The sequence below is a fragment of the Chroicocephalus ridibundus genome, chromosome 19, assembly GCF_963924245.1.
Source record: "Chroicocephalus ridibundus chromosome 19, bChrRid1.1, whole genome shotgun sequence".
Taxonomy (NCBI): Eukaryota; Metazoa; Chordata; class Aves; order Charadriiformes; family Laridae; genus Chroicocephalus; species Chroicocephalus ridibundus.
Genome location: NC_086302.1, coordinates 677,800 through 704,339, shown reverse-complemented (window position 1 = coordinate 704,339; position 26,540 = coordinate 677,800). Strand labels below are relative to the sequence as shown.

General features: G+C 50.4%; 2 protein-coding genes across 4 annotated transcripts; one reads left to right on the top strand and one right to left on the bottom strand.

The window, feature by feature from the left end:
- Positions 1–295: 295 nt before the first annotated feature.
- Positions 296–11,102, bottom strand: LOC134525109 (kelch-like protein 31). Its single transcript, XM_063355627.1, is given in 4 exon segments — positions 296–3,543; positions 4,977–5,907; positions 5,910–6,187; positions 10,701–11,102. Coding segments are annotated over 4 exon segments (2,013 nt in total). The 5' UTR covers positions 10,772–11,102; the 3' UTR covers positions 296–2,810.
- Positions 9,909–25,972, top strand: LOC134525108 (elongin-A-like). 3 transcript variants are annotated; one of them, XM_063355625.1, is made up of 11 exons: positions 9,909–10,054; positions 15,393–15,449; positions 16,089–16,207; positions 17,042–18,257; positions 19,538–19,652; positions 20,027–20,179; positions 20,628–20,725; positions 21,011–21,191; positions 21,729–21,840; positions 22,173–22,324; positions 22,905–25,972. In XM_063355625.1, exons 1-11 carry the CDS (start codon positions 9,983–9,985, stop codon positions 22,964–22,966), a joined length of 2,337 nt encoding a protein of 778 aa, XP_063211695.1. In that variant the 5' UTR covers positions 9,909–9,982; the 3' UTR covers positions 22,967–25,972. The 3 variants fall into 3 exon arrangements, with proteins under 3 accessions (XP_063211695.1, XP_063211694.1, XP_063211696.1); XM_063355624.1 differs by having other exon boundaries at positions 20,024–20,179; XM_063355626.1 differs by lacking the exon at positions 9,909–10,054 and adding an exon at positions 10,416–10,619 and having other exon boundaries at positions 20,024–20,179.
- Positions 25,973–26,540: the final 568 nt, after the last annotated feature.

The following is a 26,540-nucleotide window of genomic DNA, read 5'->3' as shown; positions in this document are numbered from 1 at the left end:
ATTTTGTGGGGGCTCCTCCTGACCTGGGAAGCTGCTGGGAACAAGGGTCGGTCACGCTCGAAAGGCAGCAGAAGGACAAGGACTGATGCTGTGCACTTGAAGAGAATGTGGTGTTCTTGAGGAGCGGGTGGTGGATTTACATGGATCCAGTCTCCACTTCTGTACTGTCCAAGTGTACAAATAATGTGTAGAAGTTTTATGAGAGTTTGCAGGTGGGCATAGAAAGAAGAAAAAAAAATACATGCTTTTTAGCCACTGGAGTTGTGAAGCAGAATTTCCTGAAGGGAATTAAGTCAGTCAGCTGCTGGTTCTGATCCTCCACAGACCAACCTGCAGTCTTAAGGGCAGCCTGCTCTTTGATGAATGAGGGATTCTGAATAATTAGAAGAAATTCCTTTACTCTAGGAACTAGTGCAAGTGTGAGTTCAAAGGAAACGGTGAGCATATCCCCTTAATAAAGCAGAGACATAAAGCCAAAATGTGGCTGAGGGTTCTTTGTTGAAGCAAGTGTGACAGGACTGGTTGGAAGGGGATGAGGGTCTGGGCAAGGCCTCTGGTGCTGGGGTACTGGTGAGGTTCCTGAGCTGAGATTCAAACCTGGTGCCACAGGCAAGGGCTGAGATGAGCCAGCAGAAACCCCTGATCCATGCTACTTCCCTGGGTGGTGTGAGTGACCTCGAGAACCTGTACCTGCAGCTGTTAGAGTTGTTTCTGCGCCACAGATTGTGGGGTGCTCTAAAAGTCTGTGCAAATCCTGAAGCAATTATATTGGATGTGCTTAGAATGTAGAGGATGAATCTTGACTGGTTTGTTTAAAAGGTTTCAGGAGTGTGAATTTACCCTGTTGTAATTACACAGCCAGACAGTTTTGCCCTGCAGAAGAATGGTGTTTATTCTTAAAAAGAGAAAATTCTTTGTGGGAAGAACACGGCTCACAAAAGTGGAGTTCAGCAACACCTCTGCCTCTAGTGTTCCATCCTCTCCTGCATCTTACAGTAAAAAAAATATAATAAAAAAATCAAGGAACAAACTCACTTTCATCCAAATCTGTACATGCTCCATTAGTGATTGTGCAGTGTTGTCTCATACACCGTTCCCTTGTCAAGCAGGTTGGAATTGTAAATCAGGGGAGGTTGCCAGTGCTGTTCAGGATGGAGCCCACTCCAAAATGCACAGGGCAGCATGTATTGCGTGTGCTAAAATGCACAGAGGAAAGTAGAATTTGAACAGAAACGATGTTCTGCTTTGGTATAGCTTTATGCTTGATGTGAACTCTTAACTGAGATAGTGAATTCTGGGAGAAAAATCAGTACCTTTATGTGAACTCTTAACTACTGCAAGCTGCTCAGTTTTGCTGAGTTGTGAAAGGAGGTGAGAACCAGCCTGCTTTGCTGAAGCTCTTGGCATCTTCATGGCATGTTGGGTTTCCCTTGCGGGGCTCAGGGTCTTCCTGGGTGCAATTTCACTGTGTTGTGCAAAAAAGACTAGAAGAAAACCGAGAGTGCTTGCTTAGATGCTTGGCAGCTCGTAGCTGCCGTGGCCTGAGACGCAGGTGATGAGCCCATCTAAGATCCCGTGTAAATGTGCTCCAGTAACAGGATCTGTTACCAGGAGATGCTGGCCTCAGCTTGTGGCTATCGTGTGATGTCTGGTAATGGCCATGGGCTGGAGATGAGGAAATAACCACCACCTTCTCTTGCCTCCTGCTCATCACAGGTCCTCACTGTATCTTGGATCTGCCAGGGCAGGGTTTGGAGTTTTGTGGTGTGGTTTGTCCTGATGCATTCAGCCCAAAAGCCCGGGTCTGCTCTGCAGTGCTCTAAGGGGGAGTCTGCAGTCCCTGTGCCCTCTGAAAGGGCAGCCAGGGTTTTAATAAAGACTGGTAACTGTCTCCTGTCTCACTCAAATGCAGTGACAGGGAGGGACCCTGGGCAGTGAGCAAGTGCTTGCCCCTGGAAACTCAAGTTTCCTAATCATTTCTCCTTTTACAGGTCAGACACTGCTTTTACAGTAATGGGGAAGCACTGAATTGAGTTCAAAACCAAGCTGTCAGCTTGATGGTGTGAGTAACAGAACCTGGCTAGGAATATATCTATGAGAGCTCCTTGGTTTGGATGTGAAGGGCTTCTGTTCCAGCTGATACTTATTTTCAGGGCACCATTTGCCTCGGAAATCTGGAGACTCATAGCATCCTTAGGCGCTTCCCTGATTCCTTCTGCTTGAACTAGAGGGAGAGCAAGAGATCTTGGTGAGTTGCTCCAATAGTTCTCTTCCTTGCTATCAAGAATCACATTATTCCTGGTCTGAAAGTATCTAGCTTCAGTGAGTAAATATTAAATGCCTTTCCCTTGAACAAATGCTACACGAGCAGCAGGGTCTGTTCTAGACCTGTCAGTTTCTTGTACCTAATACCAATACTCCTGTTTTGAAAGTGTCTCACGATGCTATTCCTACAGTAGAATTTCTCCTACATTATTCTGGGTTTTTTTTCTTCTTTTTTTTTTTTTTTCCATTTTTTGCAGTCCACAGTGCAATACTGTACTGCAGGCTGAGGAGAAAAGCTCTTCTGTCCTGCTTGCTTCAGTGTTTGCCCCGCTTTGAGCAATCTCTGCTTAAACTGAGGGATGGAGGTGCACGCAGCTCAGAATACACTTTCCTAGAGCCCAAAACTTGCCATGATGGAACAAGAGCGTTTGAGACTTGTCAGTGACTCCAAACATCAGCGTGCCTCGCCATCCAGCCACCCCACACTCCTCAGCTCTGTCTCCTTCCCCAGCTGCTGGCATAAGCCATGTGGCACCCAGGGCTCTTTACGTGCTGGCTGCTGCCGAGGCCGCAGAGCTGGCCCGGGACCTGGAGCTCGGGGAGCGTGGGAGGATGATGGTGCAGCACGAGACACCCACAGTGGCCTCAGGGAGGTTCTCATCCTTGGCCCACTCGTTGAGATCAGGATTGTAGCACTGCACACATTTCTGATACCTCTTCCCACTCTCATTCCAGCCACCCACCAGGCACAAGCGCCCCTCCAGCAGAGCCACCCCGGCCGTGCTGACCCCTGTGGGCACGTGTGCCATGTAACTCCACTGCCCTGTGAGTGGGCTGTAGCACTCCACAGGCATCACGTCCACCCGCTCACCCTGGGGACCCAGCTGGCTCCCACCCAGCACATACACTCGGTTGGCCACAGTGGCCGCGCAGTGCCAGCCCCGGGGGGTGCCGAGCCTTGCCTGCTCCCTCCAGGTGTCAGTGCTGGGCTCATAGCAGCACACGGTGCGGGAATAGGCATGGCTGATGTAGCCACCAGTGACCAGGAGCTTGCCATCAATGATGGTGGTGGCATGGCAGCAGCGGGGCGTCTCCAGGCTTGCCTTGCTCTGCCAGCTGTTGGTGGTGGGGATGTAGCACTCGACAGATGCCAATGCGCTCTCGGCATTTCACCCTCCGACAGCGTAGAGTAGCCCGTTGCAGGTGCTGAGGCTGAAGTGTGTCCTCCTGTGCTGCATGCTGGCCAGGTGCAGCCAGGTGTTGAAGCGTGGGTCGTACCTGGGGGATGAAGGGCAGGTCTGTCTATCCAGGACTAGCATCAGAGCCGTGGGGAGAAGAGGGGCCTGCCAAACATCTACCTTTGGAGGAGACAACTCATGCTCTGGAAGAGCCTCTCTGTCTTCTCCAGCAGTAAAAAAGCATCTGGACAGGCAGCGCAGATGGAGATGATGGCACTGCACAGGACTGGATCCTATCTGTGACTGCTGGTGTTGTTGCCACTCTAACTCTTGGGATGGCCCACCATTGCTCCTGCCACCACAAGCTCCAGCCTGGCTCGGAAATGGCAAGTGCTGCCAATCTGAGGTGTTCCCAAGCACCATCACTGTCCCAAGACGTTGGAACCTGGCAGGTAGAAGAGGACCTAGGGACAGGTCTTCCCTGACCACCCTGCCAGGCCAAAGCCAGGCATGTGATAAGAAGCCGGCTCCTTGTGTGCCCACAAGATGGCAAAGGGAACTGGAACTGCTGTGTCCCCAAAGCGATGCCACAGGGACTAAGGCCAGGCTGGGAAAGGTAGATAAGATATTGACCAGAAATAGAAAGGAGACCTGCCAGTGGGTCCCTGAAACCTCACTTGATGCAGGAGACAGAGCCCAATGACGGCTCCTAACTGAGGGGTGGTGATCAGGGGCTGTGACAGGCTGGCCTCAAGCAGTGCCAACAACATTGCATGTGGAGCCTCAGGTGGCAGAGCAACCGGGAAGTTCAGGTTTAGTTTGCAAACAAAATACTTCATGTCAGGTTGCCATGGTTACTACTCCTTTCTTTGAATAGTAATCCCTTGGCGATCCAGTGACAGATTTATGGGGATTAAGGAAAAAAACCTCATAATTTAAATGATGAAGAGAGAAACGGAGGCAGAGAGAAGAAAACCTGAAGGGCAACGGTAATCCTACAGATAGTAAATCTACCTTAAAATGAATCCAGACAAAGCAGAGGCAGGGTTGAGGCTAGCACTGGCTGGAGGAACAGCCAGAGGCTAAAAGGGGAGCTCCCCAGAGTAACAAAATGGGTTACTGCTAAATCACGAGGGCTCCCATTTCTCCAGGAGCCTCACAGTTTCAAAGAGGCCTTGCCCTGCCCTCATCCTGCACCAGTGCTGTGCGCTGCTGTAGGATGTGGGCAGCACAGCCCAGGCACCAAAGTCCTCGGGGAAGCCCAGGCTGGGCTCAAGCAAACCAAATCTCTGGAAGTGGTTTCCAGGTCTCGTGTCTCGCACTCCAGCACCCTGTACAGGGCCTCGCTGCGTTCGTCCCTCGCTGGCAGCGTTATCCCAGAGGCCAGACCTACCTCCAGGTTACTGATAGCAAAGAGGAACCTTTCTGACGCGCTTGTCCCTCACCCCCTGGGGGATGCTGGGGCACACGCAGACACGGCACAGCTCTGAACCCCTCCCCAGGGTCTGCGTGGACAGGGGGAGCCTGTCTTACCTGTTCAGGCTGCTGACAGCATGCTTGGCCTGGTTCCTGGCATCATTTTGGTCTTCACCACCTGCAATGTAGATGAATCCATCCATCACCACCACACACTGGTTAAAACTTTTCGCCGGCATCTCCGTCAGCTTGTTCCAGTTTCCCTCTGCATCCCTGTAGCTGATCTCCCTGCTAAGAGCATTCTCGGTCAAAGCTGGCCGACCTCCAACTGTGACAAGCACCCTCTGGCCTCCCCGTATCCTGGTTCTCCGAGATTGAAGGCTGTTTTGCTGGTGGGGGAGCAGGTGGTAATTCATAGCATCCACAAGGAGCCTGTGGCACTGCGGGTCTTGCATCATGTGTGGCACAGGTTGCACATGATTGACCAAGTCCGGAGCTGAGATTGTGCCGAATCGAATGTTGCTCAGGAGGTCAGCAGCATACCGGACCCGTTTTGGGTCAAACTCCAGCCACTTGACAGCAATCTGGAAGGCTGCAACCTCACTGGGTATCTGCAGGCCATCATCCATCAGCAGCTCATTGATCTGATCGAAGGGGAGTTTCATGAACTGGTCAGTCTTGGAGAACTCCAGGAAATTTTCCCGGATGAATTTCCATGTGGCGTCTTTCACCTGGTTGAGGCCATAGGTGTCTGAGATGTTGGCGATATACACGCAGTTCTCCACGGCCATCTCCCGAACGAGGAAGTTGCTGCACATGTTCAGCAGCGCCGGCACCTGCAGCTGGGTGGCCGCAGCGATGGTGCTGCCAATGGTGTACAGCGAGAGGCTCAGCTTCCCCATGTAGGCGTACGTGATGACGGTGGTCAGGCCCAGTGGGGACACGTTGTGGAGCTCCACTCGGTGCAGTGGAGGGTCTCTCTGCAGCAGGTGGTGAAAGTACTCACTGCAGGAAGCCAGGACGAGTTTATGCACCTCGAAGGACTTGTTTTGGTGGCAATGATGAGATCACAGAGGAACCGCTTCTGGCGCATCTGGTTCATCCCCTCCAGAAGGCTGGCTCCATGGTCCGGCGCTTCAACCTCTGTGGCCGTGCAGTGCAAGCCGTTGGACCCACTATCGTATAAACTATTCAAGTGATTGAGGGCTTTGACATCTAGCAAAGCATCTTCCACCATCACTGTGGTGACGGATGCATCCTCTTTATTCACCTTGGGCTTCTTGGGGGTTTTCTTTTTGGATGCCATCTTGGTAGGATCAGAATGGGACCTGGTGAGAAAGAAGAGGTGAGAAGCCTTCTAGCAGCACTACAGGCGCCCTTTTTCTCTTTAAGACATTTCAGTTAAGCAAAGGAAAAACTCCCACTGACTCAAATACTCTTTGGGTCAGGCCAAGGGAAGGATGGCAACTGCCCTGTATCCCTCTGAGCTCCGTTAAAGGCATTGAGGGCTATGACTGCGAGAGGGGATCCTCAACTCTCAACCAGTACCAGCAACTTTGCTGTTTTAAAAAAGGACTGGGGATTTTGAGTGCTTGCCTTGGGAAACTGGGAGCACCCACTGGTTCCTGGGGTGTGTGGCTGTGCTCAGCTCTGGTGTCTGGGGTGACACGGACTCCAGGCGGAGTGAGGTGGCAATCGCAGGGTATGTTTCACCTGACTCAAGTGCACGTCAGATGGGGTGAATCAAATCCCAGCAGCTCTGACAGAGGATCCCACACGGAGATGAACCCCAGCGCTGCAGGATCACATAGAAAAGGGTGTTCATTTCCCCCTCAGCCCCTTGGGCATGGCAAGGTCACCAGTGGTATCAGCTGCCCTTTGGGGTGACCAGTTCAGAGTGCAGGTGAAAGAGGAAAAAAAAATCAACAACAACAATCCATCTTTTGAATGTTCCCAAATTCCAGCTTGAAACTCCAGTCTGAAACGCAGCAGTGACCTCAGATCCTCTGAGGGAGCTCGGAGCAGCCAATATATGAGGGAACAAATCTGCCAGCCAGAAATAGCTGTTACTGCGCTGTCTCACATATCTGGGTACTGTTTATTATGCTTGGCCATAAAGATCAGGTTTCTTGGAACTGAGTAATCAGCTCGTATTTAGCACCAGGCAAAGAAGAAGGGGGACTTGATGAGACTTCAGCAAAAATATGGAGAAGGGAAAAGTTTAGTAAAAGTCCCTGCCAGGAAAGAGGATTCAGGGCTGAGCCCGAGGGGAAGAGCAACAGTGCCGGCCTGGCTGAGTTCAGCTGGCCGGGAGGAGCTGAGGGAGCAGGGACAACACAGGCACCCACAGACCCTACTCTCTTTTGGCTTTGCACAAAAGCCAAGAGGATTCAGGAGAAAAGTCCCAGGCACTTGAGCCATCCCTGGTATTGTGGCATTTCATGGGCCTACCCCAATGTACACCACCGAAGGACCATCTATCATCGTGTCATATCCTGGAGCAGGTGTCAGTCCTTCTGAAATCAGAATGCAAATGCCCTTCTCTCTGTGTGTTTGGATATGAAACTCTTTCTGATACCCAGCTCGGGCTTGGGAAAAGGAACTGGGATATACGCTTCCAGAGCAACAACACTGTGATGTTTCCAAACATGCATTTTGTTCAGTCTATCTATTCCCCAGGAAAATTTGCAGTTTCGCCTTTTCAGCTGATTTTGAGTGACAATATAAGTTAAATATTGGAATTTCCCAGGAAATTAAAACATTTTTCCAGGCCTTCTATCCAGATCCCTCAAGGGATGAGAGCTATATCTCTTTGAGATATGATGCTGCAAGAACCTCCTTGCTGCCGAACAAACCCAAAAAGGAGCAGGAACTGCCCTGAAAGGAGGTGGCCGTCCAGCTGCCCCAAAGCTGAGACTGGTCCCAGCAGGATGGGTGCTAGGTCGAGGTCTGCAACCTGCTGGGGCAGGAGGTTTAGCCTCGTGAAATAAGTGACCTGGGTGTCAGCTCTCACTGGGCTGTGCTGAGGATCTGCCCGATTCCTTCTGCTCCCTAGATTGCCTTGATTTTGTCCTTTTTTTACAGAAACAAGCACAGTGTCTGCAGCAACCCACTGTTTCTGTCCATAAAACTGCCAACCCCTTTTCAGGGGCTCCAGATACCATTTTAGAGAGATGACACCAGTGCTCAGCAGCTCCTCCGGGCCTGGTATGGAGCCCAGCATCACATTTGGGCAAGCTGATCTCTGAAAGCCTTCTTGCGTCCTTCTGGAAAGCCCAGCAATGCAGCTGGCTTTCTCCATCCTCCGTCCACCCCACTCAGGAGTCAAGGGGGCCAATTGTCCTGGGGTAAAACAGAGGTCTTCTAACTGCCTTACACTTCATACAAGTACAATGGAGTTATGAGAAAGTTTTGGGCTCATATTGATGTCTGTGGAATCCTGCCTGTTCCCTTTGGGCACCTTTGACAGACTCCAATTTGAAGCACGTGTTCATTTTATTCCAGTGTTTGGCTGCAGGAAAGCAGGGCAACCTTTACTACCTGCAGTTAATTTAAAATGGGACATCGTTGCTGCTTGTGACTGAAATACCACTGTAGAGACTTGAAAGGGATATTTTTCTTACAGATTAATCCTGGCTCCTGGATTAATCTAGGGAGCTGGAATGGTTTGAAGAGGTTTCAAAGGGCCCAGACAGAAAGGAGGGAAGACAGGGCTTTTTTCTAGCTGTTTAAACTTCTCTTAAAAGACCATAGTTGTCCTCACATCCTTTCAGTGCTGCTAATCTCAGCCCTGCACCATATTACTGAGACGAGAGCAAAGCAGGACCTATACTGGTTAATACTGTGTCTTCAGGAAGTTATGGCAGGCTTATTTTAATATCTAACCAAGCAGACTGAGTCCCTCTCCTTCACCTACCGGTGCCCCCAGCCCTGAGTTCAAGCAGGGTCTGAGTCACAGCAAACATCAAACTAGCCTGGAAAACTACCTGGACACTGCAGCTCTGGGCACTATTTTGTTGCCAATAATTCCTCCAGCCCCATATTAGAAAACAACAAAGTCGCTCCCCATGCCGCTATTTCCATTATTCAGCAGTTCCCGTGCCCCATGCAAGGTCTCCTCAAATCCTGCTTGGTGAGCCCTGGTGCTCCATGACTCATCTACCGCCTGGGTCTGCTCCTTACCTTGCTCTTAAGGTCAGTTAGTCCAAGGGGAAGCTCTGACCAGCACAGGGCTCTGTAGATTGAGAGACAGAGACCCTCAACTTTCTCCACGCAACATCCTCCTCCCTCCTCTCCCCTTCCAGCCAGCTGACTGCTCTCATCACTTCTACATATACAGCAAGCTTTTGGGGTGATGTGAGGACAGTCGCCCTCAGCCGAGTCCCGAGAGACATGGAAAGGGCTGGATTCAGGTAGCACTGCTCCGGCCAAGTACATCGTCACAGCCAGCGACAAGAGGAGGCAGTAAACCAAGGGCTGGGCATGGCCACTGTTAAGGGAGAGGCAACAAGGAGGCAACCAAAGGCCTGGCTCCACTCCAGAGGGGCTCACGAGGGCATTTGGGGAAGAGCTGGGGGTTAATCGCCCTCCTGATGCCTTCCCCACTACCCTGAGTGAGCAGAAGGGGCAGCAGTTTCGAGCCCCCAAGCCTGAGGAGCCCCGGCCTGGGCAGCTGCGGCCCCACTCAATTTGCCTTTGGCCACAAATGAATCTATAAACCTGCTTTACACCCACTTGCAACAGCCACGGTAGAGCCGTTGGCCATTGGGAGGCAACGGGAATGGTTATGAAGAGACATTTGTGTCAGGAACGGCTGTCCTGACCACAATGGGGCCGGAAATGCCACCACTGCCCCAGTGGGGGACGTCCATGGCGGCCGCACTCCCCCCAGCAGCGCCTTGCCAGCACGCAAGATGGCGCTGCCCGCCGCCGCTGCCCGGCCCCAAAATGGCGTCCACTGACTTCTGCCCTCATCCGCTATGGCCGTCACCGCTCGGGGTAACGTCAGCGCCGCTTCCGTTTCCTCCTGCCCTCATCCAAGATGGCGGCTGCGGCGGCGAAGGGCCGTGTGGCGAGGGGGCGGTGAAGCCGCTTCCGCCGCCGCGGCCTGTCCAGCAGTAAAAATGGCGGAGTCGGTGCTGGAAGTTGTGGGCAAGCTGCAGTCGCGGCTGGCGGGCAGCTCGGAGCCCAAGAAGGTGACGGGGGTGGCGGGGCGACCGGGGCTTCCCCCTTTCCTGATGCGGACGGTGCGGCGGAGCCTGGCGTCGGGAGGGCCCGGGCCACCCTATGAGGGGCGCGCGGAGCGGGGCCGGGGCGGGCCGGGCCTGGTCTGGGCTGGCCTGGTCTCCGCCGGGTCTCCCCTGAAGTTTCTTGCCCGGCCGGGGCCGCGGTCCGTGAGGCGAGGCTGGCTCCGAGCCGCAGCAGCAGGGCAGGCCCGGGGCTTGTCCCCGGTGGGGGCTTTCCGGGGGCAGCCGGGGCCTATGAGCCCAGGCTGGCAGCAGCGTGGGAGACCCTGCGCGCTGCTGCCAGCCTGGGTTCGTAGGCCCCGGGAGGCCCCACCGTGTCACCTCGATGGGGTCTGGTGTGAGAGTCAGGCAAGCGGGCAGTGGGAGAACTTGCCGGAAGAGTCTTACCCTGGTGACGTGTTCGTGGTGGAGGAGCCGCAGTCCCCGGTGTGGGCCTGGGTGGGGAGGTGTCAGGCACAATCCTGCCCTGGGACCGTGGCAAGGCCACTGGGATCGCTGGGGAGTTGGGTTTGGGGTAAGAAGTTGCTGAGTTTTAACTCGGCCCCTGGCGTGGGTTCCCCCTGTGGCCTTGGGGAAGGTGCTTGATGCTTCTTACCCGTCTCCAGGAGGGAACGTGGTGGCTGTTGAATCTGCTGGCCGTGGCAGCTGTGGCTGAGTGGCTGCCATGTGCGCACTGCGCTGATCTGCGCTGGTGCTCGGGTCTGTTCAGGGACATTCAGCTGTGCCTGTTGCTGGCAGCAACTCTCCTGCTGGGCACCAGGGCTCTGAGCTGGTTTTTCAGCTGAAATTTGGAATGTGGGTTGAGCTGAGGTGTGGGCCCGCCACGTGCTGTTATTTCACTCTCTAGGCTGTCATGTTTTATAGAGAGAGTGTCTGTTATATTTCCAGGTGTTTTTTTCATGTTTCACTTCACTCAGAGGAGGCAGTGAGGGATGTGCAGCCTCTCTGCACTCAGTTAGTTTTGTTTAACTGAAGCAAACACCCACAGAACCGCTCATTTTCCAAGACCATGCACTGCCCATGAGGAAGGATGGGTCCCGAAGTGTTCAAGTGCTGGCCCTCTGAAAGGGAGGCCCCTGTGCCCAGCTCCGGCCTGGCTGGGGAGAAGTGGTGGGGGCTCTGGTTCCTTTTTTCTCCCTCTCAGCCAAGACCAGAGCAGGGTTTAACCTGTGGGCCCAAAATAGAGCTGAGGGACAGCTGAAGAGTCAATTCCAGGGTCTCCATGGTGCTGGGAGTACATGCAAGACTTCCCAGCTCAGCATGCTGCGCACAGAGAATTAGTGCTCCCATTTCCTGACCCTTGCCTCAGCTTGGGGCAATAGCTCTTGTCTGTGTGTCTTGGTCATCGTAAGTTGTCAGGCACTGGTTGCACAGGCTGACTTCTTCTCCAATAACCTTGCAATGTTCAGTCCTTTCTTTCTCTGTTCATCCTATGCGGTTTTTGCAAGGGGAGGGAGAGGTGGGAAGCATTCGCAGGCTGTTCCTAGCTAGGGTAGTGACTTTAAAACATTCTCCTTCCCCAGCAGAAAGATGCCATGACATGTGCTCTTCCTATTTCTGATACCTTCTCAACAATATCCGTGGCAGTGTTAGTGTTTCTAGGCTTGAATTTAGTTGCCTTTCCATCATCTTGATAGATTGTGAATCTTCTGAGCACCTCCCTATCTCAGAAAATGGCTTTTGGCTTTTCTGCTCTAACTGTTTCCACTACAGTTCTGCAGCAGCTACAGCTTTACCCTGTCAGCAGGACAAATCCCCGGCACCTCTGGGTGCTACCCATATGTTGCACCATTTCCAGTCTTTGGTTTTCTTGCCTTGTCCTTTTGAAATGTTTATCAGTAATGTGAAAGAAAAATATTTGGCCAGTGTCATGTACAACTCTATATTGCCTTGCTGAAAGGTGTCAAGTATTAATATTTTCTGGGGTTGAAAATTGGGCTGCTGGCCCAGACATGCATGAGTGAAACTATGGACACCCCTGTAATGGTTTGGAAACAGTCTTTTTTTCTCCAGCAGAGAAGATACAAACTCTGCTGCAGGACTGGAGGAAAACAGAGGGTAAGGAAAACATGAACAGGAGATCGTCTTCACGGAGAGGATGGGGCCAGGCTGTGCTGTAGTAATTTGATATTAACGTGTGTTGTTAGCGTGGTAACAGTCTGGCTGACTTCTTTTAGAAAAAGAAAACCATCCACCCATCTTAAAACTGTATTGTAGCTGGAAATAAGCAAAGTTTTTATGCTTTGTGGCTGATTGACTGAAACTCTGCCCTACGCTGGGGGGTTTTAGAAAAGCTTTCTGGTATGTATTTCATCTGGTGTCTAGTAAGTTACAAGCCTTGTGTTTCCTGTCTTCTACCTGATTCCCCTTTTCTCGTCAAACTTGTAGGATCTCAGTTGTTTCTGCGCTAAGCTGCCAGATTTGAGTCTGCTTGGCTGATTTCGGCTGAAGGCAGTGGGGAGTATGGCATCAGCTTGTTTCCATAGGAAATACAGATTAGTACCAGTTCTTAAGCCTCACTGCATCAGACTTGTCTCGGTCCGCAAAGGTTGCAAGTGAAGTGGTCGAGGCCAGGCTGGACGGGACTTTGGGCACCCTGGTCTGGTGGGAGGTGTCCCAGCCCATGGCAGGGGGGTTGGAACTAGACGATCTTTAAGGTCCCTTCCAACGCGAACCATTCTATGAAGCGTGGTTTTGCTGTGTTGTACAAACACAGCTCCCAAATATATTCATACTCACATGTTGCCAGGCTGTGTGCCCCGTGGACAGCATTGATAAGCACAGGTTTAGATGTCTTAGATTGTCAGATAAGTGCATTACTAATGAGACAGGTAACAAAAATGCCTTGTTTCCTGACAGCATCATTTTGAGATTTACAACGTGGTTGGGAAGTCTGCTGACCTCAAACTGTTAGCATTTCTAAAGAAGGTGCAGGTGTCAAAGCTTAGTAAAGTGACATTTAGGCAAAGGTATGTGTTTGGTGACCTCTTGAAAAGACAGCTCTTGTTTTTTGTTAAGATGTGTGAAGCTTTCCAGCCATGGACTGCAGTGGGTGTGGAATAAGCCAGTTCCCCGTGGGACATGTTTGGGGTCAAATGTGTGGATCCCCTGCTCTGAAACCATGCTTCCCCTGGTGATACAAAATCCTGAGACGAGCTGCAGAGAATAGGGCTTTTCTTCTTGGAATTCAGCCCTGAAGGCAACAAATAACAAAAGAGGAAAAAGAGCTGTTGAAGATGCTCCAGTGGGGTGTAGCTCGAAAATGATTGGGAGGCTTTAAGGACAGGCTAATGAGTTTTCCCTTGGTTCTTACTCTCACGGTGGGATTTGTAAGCTGCGAAATAGTCTCTCTGGGAAGGTAATCAGCTAACAGAGACGCTGTTGTTTTAATATTACCCTGTTTTACTCTTTTTCTGTCCAGTACAAGATCCATCCTTCTTCCCCTCCCTTCCTGCCCTCTCCCAAACAGTGCTTTCACGCACACTAGTCCCAGCCCCTGCTTTATCAATGCCTGAAGGATCTTGGCATTCCCGGTGGGATCCTGACCTGAGAGCTCTGGCATGCCTTGCCGTGGCAGTGGGAGGGGAGGCAGAAGAGGTGGTCTGTGTCTCTACCTCTGCTGCTTCTAGTCAATGACTGCGCTTGCCAGTGGCCTTCTTGAGCTGCAGTGCTGGTGAAGTAACAGTGGTTCTAGAAACTGAGAGGATGTTGGCATTTTTAGCTCAATTCTCTTTTTCCCCCGTTTTGTTTCCCCGTTGATTGAGGTAGGTGGTGGAGCATGTTACCTCCCTAGACCCCGTGAATCCCGGGGTAGACTCTGCATTAATGTGAGCCTGGAGTTGCCGGGACAGAGGGCTTGCAGACCCGGTTAGCTGTGGTTACAGCACAGCCAGAGCTATTGCATTCCCCCTCCACAGCCTGTTTCAAGAGCGCTGAAACACACTGTTACTGTTGGTATCAGTGTTTTGCTCTTCCAAAACCTTCAGTCATGGCAATGAATTCCTATATATAATGAAGGTGGGAAAGTGGTTTTTGGTGAACAAAAACTGTCTTGTGGTTCTGCGTAAGCTAGATGAACCCTTGTCTCTGTGTTGAGGAGTATTTTCTCTCTGAAAATAATAGCACTCTTCCAATAGGTTAAAAGAACTTATTTCCTTCAAAAGGAAGGAAACCTCCAATCCTCTTTGATCCTTGCACGGTGGAAGTTGAGGGCGATTGGAATAGCTTAGGCCGACAGTGCTGACTTGAGCATGAGTACCATGCTTTAAAGAGCAGATCTGGACGAGGGACAGCCCTTTGTATGGCATATAGCACAGCAGTGCTGAACAAAGCCCGGGCTGTATAGGGGCTATAATAATGGGAACGCTGACGAGGCTGGTCTGTGCTATAGCTGAGCTGTGGGAAATAATGTGAGGGGCAGCGGTGTTGTTGGATGTGTGCTGCCCTGCACTGTAACTAAGAAGTCTGTAGACATCTTGGTGACGCGCTGCCCCAAACCACCTGCGTGACAGAGATACAAGTACATCCGCTTCACCCACAGCCCCTCACTGGGTGCAAGTCGGAGAGGGCTCCTCTTCCCTCCCTGGCCTGTGGAGCAGCTGTATGCTCTGGCAGGGCCTTGCTTGGCAGCATGTTTGTGGAGTAAAACAACACTTTTCACTGGTATATGGTAAACAGAAGTGAAAAGAGTGGGGTGAGAAGCAGTGGTTGTGGAAGGGATCAGTTGCCTTTTCAGCACAGACTGTAGTTGAAAGGAGAGAGACTGTCAGCAGCACTGACAGAATGTAGGTTCTGCAGGGGAGATATGGGTTCCCTCTTAGATCTTTAAGAGCATCTAGAAACCTTTCTTCCCTCTGTGTCTAGCTTGCAGAACTTCAGAAAGGTCTTTCAATATCCTTTTTCCCCCTTTTCTCAATAAGTGCTGCAATTCTCGGCACCAGCTTCTGAGACTCTCAAGCTTCTGAGTCCTTTCTTCCACTTGCTGTGCAACAGAGTTGTGTGTGTCTGTTCCTGATACTTTAAGCCAAAGGCAAGTTGCAGTCCTCTCTGAAGAAAGCACTAATAATTGAATGCGTTTTAAGATTCTTAGATGGGCCCTTGTAGGCAAAGAGGTGATAATTTCCTTACAGTTGTCTCTCATGTTCAGATTCTCAGGAACTTGATTAGGAGCAAGACAGTAGCTATCTGCCACTCGGATCTTTCTAACAAGCTCTCACGCCATGCAGTATTTTCTTCCTTTCTAATCACAGTCTGTGGTTCAGTATGACTTTCCTTCTTGTCTCTGCAGCTGCTGAGAAGTCTGAAGAGGCTTTCCGAGTTGCCCATCACAGTTGACGTTCTTGTGGTAAGAGCTGGGAAATCTCCCACTTCCCTCGTGTCGCTCAAGTCACAGGATAACTGTTTGCCCCGGCAACGCTGCTTTCCTGGGCGGGGATGGGGCCTGTTGCCTCGGCCACCTGCTACAGCCCGGTGTCACAGGCACAATTGCAATGCGGTTCTAGAGGTAAAAGGCATGGGGACGGAGCGTGTCAGAGCGAGTGAGAAGCCTTGGAGGACTGTTTGTTGTCCTCGCTTCTTCCAGAAGCTTCACGCTTGACTGAGATCAGAGTCGGAGCAGTTCCTGATGCTAATAGAATCGAGATAAAGTTAAGAAGTGCTGATCCTGACAATTATTAGTGATTTCCGTCTTCAAACTTACCCACAGTCATGGTAAATGCTAACTTGGGTTATTGTTATAAATAATTAATGTTTGCCTAAGGCAGAGTTAAGTCGTCTTTGTTTTGCAGAACTGTAGTAAATGCTATACTGGCTACTGAAAATGTAATCTATTATATGGGATATCTTTGCTGTTAGATCGAGGCAGTTTATTTCTAGGTGGCAGGGATAGGCAGCAGGTTGACTTTATTCACTCTGTAGGAATTTCATCAGAGGTGAGAATGCTGCGTGTTTTGCTAAGATGTCATGTCTGGGCTCTTTCCTGAAGGAGACGGGTGTTGGGAAGACTGTGAACAGCTTACGGAAACACGAGCTGGTAGGAGACTTTGCGAAGAATCTTGTAGCCAGGTGGAAGAAGCTGGTGCCAGTGTCCCAAGAGGCAGAAAGGTAAGTGAACCTGTTTGGTGATCTTGATGGGTAAACTATGTTCTATTTTTGAAGTGAGGGTGATAAGCTTCTCTGAAGAAGGTAATAAAAGTGAAGGCTCTGGGAACGCTAGTGAGACATGCATGCTAACTCTGCGTGGCGTTTTTGCCTTGGTTTGGCAGAAACTTTCTGCCTCTGGCTGCAGAGCGTTGGCCTGCTGATGGCCACAGTTTTGCGTGAAAGTAGGGGCCGATTTTCAAGAACATGCAGTTTGATGAAGAGATCAACAGCAGAGGCCAGCAGAGTGCCTTCAATAATGCAAGAGATGCAGTCTGCTTGCTTCCCATGTTATGATGCTGAAGAGAGGAACTTGTAGGCCTAAGTAAAGGAAGTGGCTTGCTTTCAAAGAAGGCTTTTATGTGCAAAAATCCTACAGCAACTGAAAGTTAATGCTAGACAGCATGTTGCAGTAACAAAGCTGTGTTGAAGGCAGCAATGAGATCATTTAGATATGTTTCCCATAGGCACCACGCAGCCAGGAGCGTGTAGGCATGGAGAAGTCTCTGTGCACATCTGTCTCCACTTCCCAGTGAACTGTGAAATCTCTAGTCCAAATAAAAATGCTTAATGAATTCCTGCACTGAAAGTGCAGTTTCTAAATCCCTGAATGTTGCTGTGTCTGAGAGCATTAGTGGTATTCTTGCCACAAAACTGCCAAATACAACCTTAGTCTTCTGTAAGAGGTTCCCATCCAGGAGATCCATGGCCAGGGGCTCTTTTTCATTCATATTGGGAAGTTTTAGTCTAACTACTTCTTTCCTTTTTTTCTTTTTTTTTTTGTTTTGTTCTCTTCAGAAATAACCTAGATTCTGAGGACCGTGACTATGAGAGGAGCAGCTCAAGCAAAAGACATCAAGAAGCCTCCCTCAGAGAGGATGAGGAACCTGACCAGGAGTATTCAGAAGCCTTCCAGCCATCTTGCAGCCAGTCCTATAGCCCAGCTCATAGGGAAAAGAAGTCCAAAAGGTATCCTAGGCCTGAGAGAGCCCACGAGACTTACGGCTATAGCAGCCAGGAGGGGAAGGGTTGGGGCAGATCGTCCCCAGTGCTCTCTTCAGATCAGGAGTACTCAGACTATGGACAAGCTGTGTCACCTGAGCCAAATGAGAGCCCTCAGGATATGTACACAGACCCTTATGCCTCTGAGGAGCAGGAAGAACTGACAGTATTTCGTCGGAAAGCCAGTAAAGGCCACAGTCTTCAGGAGAAGCTGGGGGCAGGCCGAGAGAGGAACTCTGGTGAGTCCTATGACAAAGGGAACGTGAGTCAAAGCAAAGAGCACAAGCCTTCTCACAAGAAGCAGCAACTTGATGGCAGAGGAGAGGACAGGACGTCTGCCTTCAGCCCAGAAAGATTGCACAAGACCTCTTTTAAAGAGCAGCTCCGAGAAACCCCCATGGCAGGAAGCAGCAAGGAGAAGCAGAGGATGTCAGATGGCACCAAGAGGGAGAAGAACCGAGAAAGTGGCATCTCCAGAAAGGAGAAGTCGCACATGTTGCCACATGTGGAAGAGTCTTCGGACAACCATGTTAAGAAGCAAAAACATCGGGACTCTGAAAGAGGCAAAGTGGAAAAGGCCAAGCCGAGCCTGGAGACCTCTAGCACAGAGCGGGAGAAACGGAAAGCTGACAGTGACTCATCCAATAGGATTAAAGAAAAGGGGGCTTCTGGGAGCTCAAAATCTACAGAGGGGAAGCGCAAGTTCTCTGATGTGGAGAAAAAATCGATGGGCTTTTCCTCCAATTTTGGGGAGGGGGAAGCAGAGGATGAATTTGAACAACCTACAATGTCCTTTGAGTCCTACCTCAGCTATGACCAGCCCCAGAAAAAGAAAAAGAAAGCGGTCAAACCGTCTGTGTCAGCTGGGGAGAAAGACCAAGGGCACAGCAAACAGAATGGATCCAAAGCCAGTACCAACAGCTCAAGCTCGAGTCAGAAGAGTCTAAGCCACAAGCGAACAAGTGAGAAAAAGGCAGAGAAGGAACCACCAGAGGCTCCTAAACCAAAGAGGGTAAGGTTCTGAAGGTGAACCAAGAAGGTGGGATCAACTGCTCTCGGTCCTCTGCGATCTGGAGCTTCTTGGTTTTCCCCTTGGAGGTGCTGGCTGTGTTCCGCATCAGGCTGCGCTTGCTGTGTCTCACTGGTATCTAGGTCTGTGACTCCTGGTTCCTGCTGGGAGACACTGTGTGTTTCACATGGCCTGTGCCGCAGGCGTCTCTTTGTGCTGTTCAAGTGTAAGTCTGCTGGAAAAGTGGGGGCATGGTGGGGGAAGAAATGCAATAGACAAAACCCAATTTATTCAAAACTGGTAAAAGAGAACACCTTCGGCTAATACGTGTATGAAAGCATATTGGACATGACATGGACATATTGGACATGGACATGACATGTTATCATGCAGAATATCTTTAGATGTGAGTCAATTTAGAATCCAGCTTAATAGGCAGTGCATCTCCACCTGCTAGTAAGGTTCACATATCTCTCCTATCGAGTATTTATGTGTCTCTAAAGCGTACCTTTTTTTACTGTATCTGTATTGCAGTTTTGTTAACTAAATCTGTTGGACTCCAGAAATGGGTGAGAAAAGGGAGAATTGGTGTTAAAATGCAACTTATTTGAGAAGACAGACCTTTTGTGAAAGCTTGAAAAATGAGCACTGTTTCTCTATATATTGATTGCCACATGTGTGCCAGGGTGTTGTGTCTAAATAGGGGCTAATATGTAAAACTTCGACTGCTGAATCTTTTTCCTCAACTTTGAAGCACTTTGCTCCTTAAAAAATGTTTTTTATACTCTTAGCAGCCTTTTAAAATCCTGCTTTGCCATGCATTCTAATAAGTGCCTCATATCCAAGTTTCAGATTTCCCCCAGTTTGGGAGGTTTCTCTCTCCACCACCACTGCAGAGCTTTTTGTAAGAGGTGAGGAGGAGGACAAGAGGCAGAAGGAGTAAATGAGTGTTTGAGTAAATGAGTTCTTTGCATTGTTAATTTGCCTTGGGTTCTTGCTGGAGGCCTTCAGCGCTGAACCTTGTAGGTTAGAGACGTGGATGGCTCTTACTGGAGGGAGCTGAGTGATTCTGATCCCAAATTTTGGCTTTATATTGAAAGCTTAGACAGAGCCACAGTAATGTGGCAGAAGGGCAGGCTCTTGCTGAGGCTATTTCCTGGTGTGAGCTGATCAGCGTTGAGCGGCTTCTTCAAAATATCAAACAAAATGCAGTTCAGCACTGTTTGTACGCTGGCAGGATGTAACTTTCTCATCTTACTTCCATGCACATCGTCTCCTTCCAGATACTTTTAGATGTGGTCCCAACGTTACCAGACATCCCACTGCCGCCAATCCAGGCCAACTACCGTCCTCTTCCTTCGATCGAGTCCATCACCTACTCCCAGACGAAAAGGAAAGGTGTGTTGGGCAGGCAAATAGGTCTGAAATGGGCTGCAGCCACTGTTTGTGGGAGGGAGGGGATGGTGGCTGGGTTCAAGTCTTTCTGTTGTGGTCTGGCATCCTGCCTGTGATGCCCAGAGCCTGGGCTTCAGACAAGCGGTGGCTTCTCTCCCACGTGCTGTAGCAGAAATGAGGAAGATCCTTGCTGACGCTGCTGGAGGCTTGGGCTTTGGACTTGCCCTTCCCAAACTAGGTTGTGGGTCTCTTGGAGAAGCCTCAGCCCTGTAGGTTGCTTGTGGGGGACTCTGATTTGTGTCTCCTGTGCCATTCCTGAGGCTGGGCTCTTCTTTCCTCTATTCCCTTCTTACTCCAAGTCTTTCACTTTACAGCAGTGTCCTCACCAGTTGAAGAGAGTGAAGCAGGCTTCACAGGCCGTCGGTTGAATTCAAAGATGCAGGTGTATTCAGGCTCTAAAACTGCCTACCTCCCAAAGATGATGTCTCTGTATCAGCAGTGTATCCGAGTCCTCAGTAACAACATTGACTGTAAGTACCCTTCCTCATCTGTCTTAAAGTCACGTTGCCATGCAGATATACTGCTGTCTTGGTACCTTGTTTGTATCTATCCCAGCAGCATTGGGCTGGGAGCATGTGAATGGTTAGTTGCCCCCTTGTCGCAAGGCAATCTAACTAATATGGGGCAGATCTCCTTGAAAGCTCAGGTGCTGCAGCATCGGCAGCTAGCATGCTTTCAGGGAGGGCTCAAGGACTGGAAATAGTGGTAAATGGAGCCTTGTGCAGGCGCTGCTTCGCTTGTAGAGACTGGTGCCTGATGACTCACTAGAGCTATGGCACCTACGCTTCCTTTCTCCTTCCCCTCGTCTTGTGTAGTGGTGTGTAGCACTGCGGTGCTTTCCACTGCATTCAAGGAGTCAAGGCCTTTCCTTGGTGTAGAAGGAGCAGGAAAAATACTCTGCATTTTGCTTCTCTCTAGCGATCTATGAAGTTGGCGGTGTCCCTTTCTCAGTGCTGGAGCCAGTATTGGAGAGATGCACCCCAGAGCAGCTGTATCGCATTGAAGAATGTAATCATGTGAGTTTCTGGGCCTGGGGAAGGGCTGGTGACACGTGGGAGTAACGTTCCGGCCTCACCTGCAATACCTGAATAGTCAAGAACAGCGCTCTTTAGAACAAGAGTTGGCCTTTGCTAGTCCTGAGTTCCTGCAGTTGCCGTCTGCCCCTCTCTTGCTGCAAGTTGGTCCCAAAGCTGCCTTGCCCTTGGTGGTATTCTAGTGCCACTGGTGCTAGGCGGTGCTGAGGGAGAGAGAGAAATGACGGTGTCAGGGGGGATCCCAGCTTACGCGTGGGTTTGTTTCAGGTCCTCGTTGAGGATACGGATCAACTATGGCACAACCACTGTCTCCGAGACTTCAAGAACGAGAAGCCAGAAGAATTTGAGTCCTGGCGGGAGATGTACCTTCGCCTTCACGACGCACGAGAGCAGCGGCTGCTCATGTTAGCACGGAACATCGGCTCAGCTCACGCCAACAAACCCAAAGGTAAGGTAGGGCTGAATGATGAGAGAGGGGTCTGGGAATGCTGCCTCGGGGACATCTTTGTGTGGGGAAGGACTTCTGGAGTGGCTGGTTTAAATCTAGTCCAATTTAGGAGTTGCTTGACATTCTGTTCTTTATGTGGTGGCCTCTGCTTCTTGGCTTACCAGGCTCTAGACTTCATGCGTAGTGCTGTTGATGCAAACTAGCCACAGCAGTATTTTACAGCAAGAATGTGTAGGGCTGCAGAGGCACCTCCTCTTCTGCTTGAGTGGCTTCTCTGTGCTGGGGTTGAAGAACACTGGGGTGGGGAGAAGCATTCCCGCTCTTTTGGTGAGAGTAATGAGAACTGCTGACCTGATCAGTGTGATTTCTCACAACTCATGTATTGACTGCAAGCCTTAGGGAGGAGGCCGTTGCCTGAGCTTTGAAATGGATGGACTGGGGAGAGGTAGTTGGACCTTGCTGTAATAAGACAAGCACCGAGGAGCCTCCTTTATCATAAGCTGGATCTAAGCAATGTTTCCTTTTGGTCTCCTACAGGTCGAGTTGCCAAAATGGCATTTGTGAACTCTGCAGCAAAGCCCCCTCGGGACGTACGAAGGAGGCAAGAGAAGTTTGGAACTGGAGGAGCTCTTCTGCCAGAGAAGACCAAGTGAGTGTTTCTCAGGAGGGCTTGCTGTTCAGGGCCTCTTTTCCTTTGGACTCCTGCCAGTTCCCTGTGAAGCTCTGTGTCCTGGCAGGATCGGATACCGTGTGTCCGGGAGGTCCTCTTACAGGGAAGCTTTTAACTGTAATAGCCTCTGTCTTGCTGGGAATCATGGAGATCCTGGTCACTGATGGTTCCATGTGGTCTCAGCCATGCTGCTGTTAACAAATGTGGCTTCTATCTGAAGAATTGGATCAAACCACAGTGAATCCTTTCCTGAAATGGTGATGCAATTTTCATGAAATGTTGATGCAGAGTCTGTCCCGTCTGTGTTTCAGAATAAAACCAGTCCTATATACATCCAGCAAAAGCCACGCTCGTGTGAGTGAGGAGCAGTCCTATGATGGGCCCAGCACCAGCAGTGCCCACTCTGTCCCATCTTCAGCTAGCACCTTCTCCTCCTGTGACCCCAGGAAACCACCGGTGAAGAGTAAGTACAAACTGCAGAACATCTGTCTCGTCTCCTAGAGCTCCTCCTTTGCAAACACCTGAATCTGCTGTTTCTGCTGCAAGAGAAATCCTGTCTCTGCAGGAGGGGTGATGTTGGCAGCCTCTCTCCTCTCCCTAAGGAGAGGCTAAAGGCTGTTCAAAGTCCTCACACAAGAAAAAGCAGAGGGAAACAGCCGATCCAGCTGCCTGCTCAGTGCCGACTGTCTCAGCCTGTCCTAATGGTACGGGTGAGGCAGGAACCCTGCCTTTTCCCTCCTGCTGTCCTGTGTCTGTCCAGCTGTTGGGAACCACGAAATTGTCCTGCACCTCCCTTGGGAAGGAAGCAGGGAGAGTTTCACCAGAGATCTCTGTTCTTGCCATGCAGAAAGCTGAGTGGGCTCTCCCTGGTCTGTGACCTGAGAATACGATAGGCTGTGACCAGAGAGCACATGCTTACACCTGGCTTGCTTCTGCTTTGCCAGGGCTGCGGCTTGGAATTGCTCTCTGCTCCTCTAGTCAGTGGCTGCTGCTTTCACATGAGGGGTTTTTAGTTGATTTTCTTTTTTCTTTATCTGTTGCAGAAATTGCACCCATGATGGCAAAGACTATCAAAGCTTTCAAAAACAGGTTCTCTCGAAGATAAGTTTGCAGTGCAGACCTGGGACTTTCCCTCTCGGGGACAAGTGGCACTGCAGGGGGAGAAGGTCCCCAAACAGCCCTTTTATTTGGACTCTTTGGAGGCTGCGGCTGCTGGGAGAAGCTTTGATCTGCACAAGATGACAGCACAGTATTTTATCTTTTATTCTGGTCCCTTTCTCAATGTCAAGCCCTCCTCTTTTGCCCCACCCTTAACATCCTGTTTCTAGCTTTGTCATCCATCAAAAGAAGAGTGTACAGAATCTCTCGACGCAAGAAAATGTGAAGTCTTGGCACCTGCTGAGAGTGGAAGATCTAGAGACTATTTACTATTTAACCTCTTAATAAATTATAAAATGGTTTTAATTAATATTTTGCCCCTCTATCCCACTGGTATTATTTATGTTGCTCCCAGTAGGCTCTCCCCTCACAATGCAGTATGAGGGCCGGCCTGTCTGTGACTGGAGCTGTCAGGAACCCACGTGTCTGAGTGGACACTGGGTGTCATGGGACTCTTTCCTTGTGATCTGGTACCTGCTGGGCCCAAAGTCCCACCTGGACCCTCTGGGACAGGTTGGACCAGTGGCCCGTCTGCTCATCGATCCTTTGGCAAGTGCATCAAGTCCTGAGGCTTTGTGCTCTCCTCGTGTATGTTCATAAAATCTTAGCTCTTGACCTTCTCTCTGCTGTTACTGTAGATCTTGTACAGATGCTTACGTTGTTATGCAGGGATGCCAGGAGCCACTGGGGACTTGTTCTCTGCTGCTGTTGTCTTCTGCTGGCTACCGGGAATAAGACTCCAAGGGGTTTTGGAGAAATCTTACTGTGCACCAAATCAAATTTTAACTTTTTTTTTTTTTTTTGAGAGAGAGAGGGGACTTTGTCTGCCTCTGAAATTCAAAACAGTTTTTAAATATCAGTTGTTTGGAGGCTCTAGCTGGAGAGCACAGCTTCCCTGTACCCTTGACCCTTGGTACGTCTCTATCAGGGAAGGTCATCTTGGACTGCGCATGCAGGTTCAGAAGGGGTACACATGGAGCGGGGAGGGAGGAAGAGGACACCCCCCTCGCCAGCCAGATCAGCCGAATCAATGCTGGCGATCCATGGGGTGACAGATGTTGCAGCCAGATCGCCCTCACGTCCAAAGGTTGGATCAGATGATCCTTGAGGTTCCTTCCAACCTGGTATTCTATGATATCAATGGAGGCACTGGTTTGCCTCTCTTGGGGGAAAGAAGGAATCCTTTTATCTTGTTTTCTGTGTGGAATTGGGAAGGAATTACTTCCAGTTTGGAAGCTGGTGCTTAAATCCTGTCTCTTCCTTGTACGTTTTCCTCTGCCCCATCTTTGGAAAAAGCAAGGATTTTAGTCTTTGAACCTGAAACCAATTGACTGCCGTTGGAGGGAAGCGAATAAGGGAATGTGGTTTGTTTTTAACATGCGCGTACTACATTGCAGGAATTCAAAAAGCTGGGTTGTGCTTGGTGTCTGCAGAAGTGGAGGTCTGAAAGAGCGTGTGATGTGGCCCAGTGGCTGGGGCCGATGGGGTTGGTGGAAGTGTGAGGAGGTGCCCTGGAGCACAGCTCCACTGGGGAGGTCGGAAGACCGAGTGCTGGCCAAGGGGTGTGATTTCAGGTGGAGTTGCTGAGGCTGCAGCCAAGAGTGGGGAGCCGGCACCACGATACACTCGCTGTTCAGTGTGAAGCTTTGTTGTGATGAGCGTTTGGGCCTGCGGGTCACATCTGCCTCAAAAGGGAACTCATCCAGAGGTGGTGCCAGGAGAGGACAGGCCTGGGCAGAGCCAGGCCGTGTGCTGCGGGAACCGGGCTCTCTGTTAGCGCTCAGAGGTCCGGCTGGGTCGCAAAGGGGAGACGTTCTCCTGCTGCAAGCCATATTGGCTGCTCTGGGCTCGAGAAAAATCCCTGTAGGTTGCTGCTTTCTGTGGGTTTCTTTCTTTTTCTCCTCTTCTTTCTTTCCACCCATTCTGAACACCTCTCTGTTGTTTATTTGGTCTGTTCTTGCCTTCTTTTGAAGGTCTTGGACAAATGTTCTCAGACTTTGATGTGCTGTAAGTTTGTTCCAGTCCCGGATGCTTTCATGTTACCGTGCAGCATTTCGGTGTGTGTTGTACTGTAAAATAATGGCTCCTTACTCTTGCATTTTTTCTGTATTTAATTTAGCTGTATTTTTAATTAGATAACAATATATTATTTTCTGCTGAGCATTGTGCCACCCTTTATTTCTCCTCTGTACTTGGGGCAGGGGCAGAGGGGAGGGAAGGGGAGTCTGGCATCGTGTTCAGGCCCCAGTGGAGCCTTGAGCAAAGGGTCTGGGTGAGACCCGAGAACCATCTTGGGCACTGCTCAACTGCCCCTTAGTTAATCCTACAGCCACGTACTTGAGTGTGGGTATTCCCCACAGCATTGCTGTTACAGGGTCATTTACTTTGCTTCCCTGCGCAACCTCTTTGCTCCAGGCTTTGCCACCTATGTTTGTATTTTAGCAGAGCTGCGTAGCAGGAAGGGAGTACCGAGAGGGTCAGAGTTTTGAACGGGCTCCGCTCTGCACTGGGCGGGTCACGCTGGTGCTGGGATCGATGCCACCGCTCTCCCTTCCCTCCCCTTCCTCAGGCTCCAACACTGGAATTGTGCTGAGGGACGAGCTGGGCCCCAGTCCTCGGCGGGGACAAGCAGAGGACACAGACTGAGCACAGCCTAGGGACACAGTGCTCGCTTGGGGCTAGGGGTGATGCGTGTTCCATGTGTCCCTGCTGCACTGCAGCCAAAGGAGCTGGGCAGAGCTGCCTCTGCCCCCGTGGCTGCCCCAAGGTTGGTGGGATGAGGAAGCTGGGCAGGTGGGGAGCAACGGGGGCTGGCAGGGGGGACTTTGATCCCCAACTGTGTACAGACAATTTTCTATGTTCCGTTTTTTGTGGTAACTAAGATGAATATTTTAATGAGATAAGTTCTATGAGAAGAGGAAAATCGTGTCTCAATAAAAGCCAAACACTGGAGCGTGTCTGCTTGTTCTTCTGTCTCTGGGCAAGAACTGCTGAAGATGCTCTGGGTAGGGCCCTGCGGGCGCTGCGGCGGTGATTGGATGATAGCTAACGAGAGCAGCAATTCTCATATCTGTTTTAGCTCCTGAAGGGAGGGAGATCCCCATGAATAGTGTGTCTTTGTTTTGTGTGTTTTGTTTTGTTTTAAATCAGTGAGTACTGAGTGTTCTGCAGTTCCTGCTTGTGCAGAAGAAATACACCTTTTTCGAGCCCCTCTTTTCCTTGGTCTCCAGTGTACTGGGGTCTGGGTTCCTTCAGTACTTGAGCATGCAGAGATCTCTATCTCCCCAGCTTGGTTCCCTGCTTTTCCTTCTTTCTTCAGGGTGTTGGGTATCTGGAACACAATGATGCTTTGTGAGTGCATTTGTTGATATTTTCTCCCTTAGAAGACAGTGCAAATCCAGTTTCTCATTAAGAGGAGTGCAGGTAGTGTGAATGACTGGGGAGGAAACCAATGAGCTGACCTACGTGTTAATAACTTCCTGGGCTTCCTCCCTCTCTTCCCAGGTTCAGGAACATTCTTC

Bases quoted from the DNA above. Each gene is read 5' to 3' on its own strand.
- LOC134525108 (XM_063355626.1), top strand. From the start codon at position 10,431: ATGGGGTCTGGTGTGAGAGTCAGGCAAGCGGGCAGTGGGAGAACTTGC. The intron at 15,450-16,088 runs GTAAGAGCTGGG...TCTTTCCTGAAG, and splicing joins TCACAGTTGACGTTCTTGTG to GAGACGGGTGTTGGGAAGAC. The intron at 21,841-22,172 runs GTGAGTGTTTCT...TCTGTGTTTCAG, and splicing joins CTTCTGCCAGAGAAGACCAA to AATAAAACCAGTCCTATATA.